The sequence below is a fragment of the Nicotiana attenuata genome, chromosome 5 (assembly GCF_001879085.1).
Source record: "Nicotiana attenuata strain UT chromosome 5, NIATTr2, whole genome shotgun sequence".
Lineage (NCBI taxonomy): Eukaryota > Viridiplantae > Streptophyta > Magnoliopsida > Solanales > Solanaceae > Nicotiana > Nicotiana attenuata.
In genome coordinates, this window is record NC_031993.1 from 12,984,553 (window position 1) to 12,986,350 (window position 1,798).

General features: G+C 32.5%; 1 protein-coding gene across 1 annotated transcript; it reads right to left on the bottom strand.

The window, feature by feature from the left end:
* Positions 817 to 1,798, bottom strand: LOC109226287. Its single transcript, XM_019391075.1, has one exon. It carries the CDS (start codon positions 1,732 to 1,734, stop codon positions 1,063 to 1,065), a length of 672 nt encoding a protein of 223 aa, XP_019246620.1. The 5' UTR covers positions 1,735 to 1,798; the 3' UTR covers positions 817 to 1,062.

The following is a 1,798-nucleotide window of genomic DNA, read 5'->3' on the forward strand; positions in this document are numbered from 1 at the left end:
ATTTTATCAAGTCAACGAAAAGAAAAAGGAGAAGAACAAGGAGCTGAAAACAAAAGAAAAATAAATAATCTTTAAAAAAAAAAAAATCAAATCAATGAGGTTGTCACAAAATCAACATTATCATTTTAAATTAAGTACTCCATACACAACTTTTTTTCTAAATTACTTTTCACATTCTATACCAAATTCAAATTCAAATAGGGTATTGAATTTCCGGTCATATGCAAACCGACATGAATAATTAAAGCAATAATAGCCATTCTTGAGCTCGACTGTTATATTCAATTTATTCATTATATATTACAATAATCCTCAAATAAGCACTAAAAATTATTGTAAAGTACAAAAGTTTTCTCTGAAAAAATATAAACAATTCCCCCTCCATATCTAGAAAATTCCCAAGTCAACCAAAAAATAAAAGAACCCCCACCCCCCCCCCCCCGAACTAAAAAACTTAAAAAAAATAAAATAAGATGAACCCACCCAAAAACAAAACCACCCACCTTCTCATCCCAAAAGAATGGCAGAAAAAAGAATTGAGAAATGATATAGACCAAGTATATGTGCCGGTGGAAATATAACCAGAATTTTCATGATTTAAGATATAAGAAAATATATGAAAAACTCTTGGAATGTGTTTATGAATTCAAAAATAACACAGTCTAATTCCATAAGTGCGGTCTAAAAAAAAGTAATGTGTACGGATATTTTACCTCTACACTATAGAGGATAAGAAACCGATAGACCCTCCGCTCAAGACAAGCATAAAAACAACAGTTTCCTATGCCCACGAATTCAACATCTACTATATATACCTAAAAATTAATTTTGATTTTATAAATACATATAATCTTCCGGTAAAGAAAATTCGATGAACCTCTTACCCCCGGAGGTAACAAATAGGAGCAATCATAATAATTGAGAATGATAAATACATGTGCTAATGAAAGGTAAATAACAATCAGTAAAATAGTTGAGAGTAAAATAACCAAAGTATACACAAATTAAAAACAACAAAATTATAAATAAAATAAAAAAATGAAGGTGAGAAAAAGACTTAGGCTAATGAGCCATTCCCATTTGTTGAACTTCAGCTGTATAATTGATGCTTCTCTGATTTGGCATAGCTAACATAGCAGTATGATCAAAGAAATCTTTAAGTTCAACAACAGATTGCAAAATCAATCTCAGATCTTCAGCACAATTAAACCCTAAATTCCCAATTCTTCTAACAGCATAAACATAAAAAGTTATACACCCTTTTCTGAACTTAAACCTCGCCATTTCACATCCATTTAAACCTCTAATCAACTTCTTATTCACTTCCCCTAACGGAATTTCCATTGGCCAAACACGGTCTATACCAATTTTCATGTTTTCAGATTCAAAAACGAATAAAACGACTTTCGATTTCTTCGTACCGAGACCTAATGTGAGTGTATGCCACGCGTGATGTGCTAAGATTGTGAAATTTGTAGGTAAATATGCTGTGGTTGAAGTGAAATTTTTGGTTGTTGGTTGAAGAGAGAGGAGTTTTAAGAGTTCTAACGGCCGTGCACGGCGGATTGTGAAGGATTTGACGATGAATTGACCGCCGAATCGGAGACCTTTTACATCGGAAATGGGTTTAAAAGTGAAATCTGAAGAGGATTTTGGGGTTTGTTCATTTGGGTGTTGGTGTTTTTGCTTCTTACTGTTTTTCTTTTCTTTCTCTTTCTCATTCTTTTCTCCCATTGAAACTGGAGCTGACAGATAAGTGTGAGATAGGAAATGAGAAGAACCAAGAATTAGCTTTTAA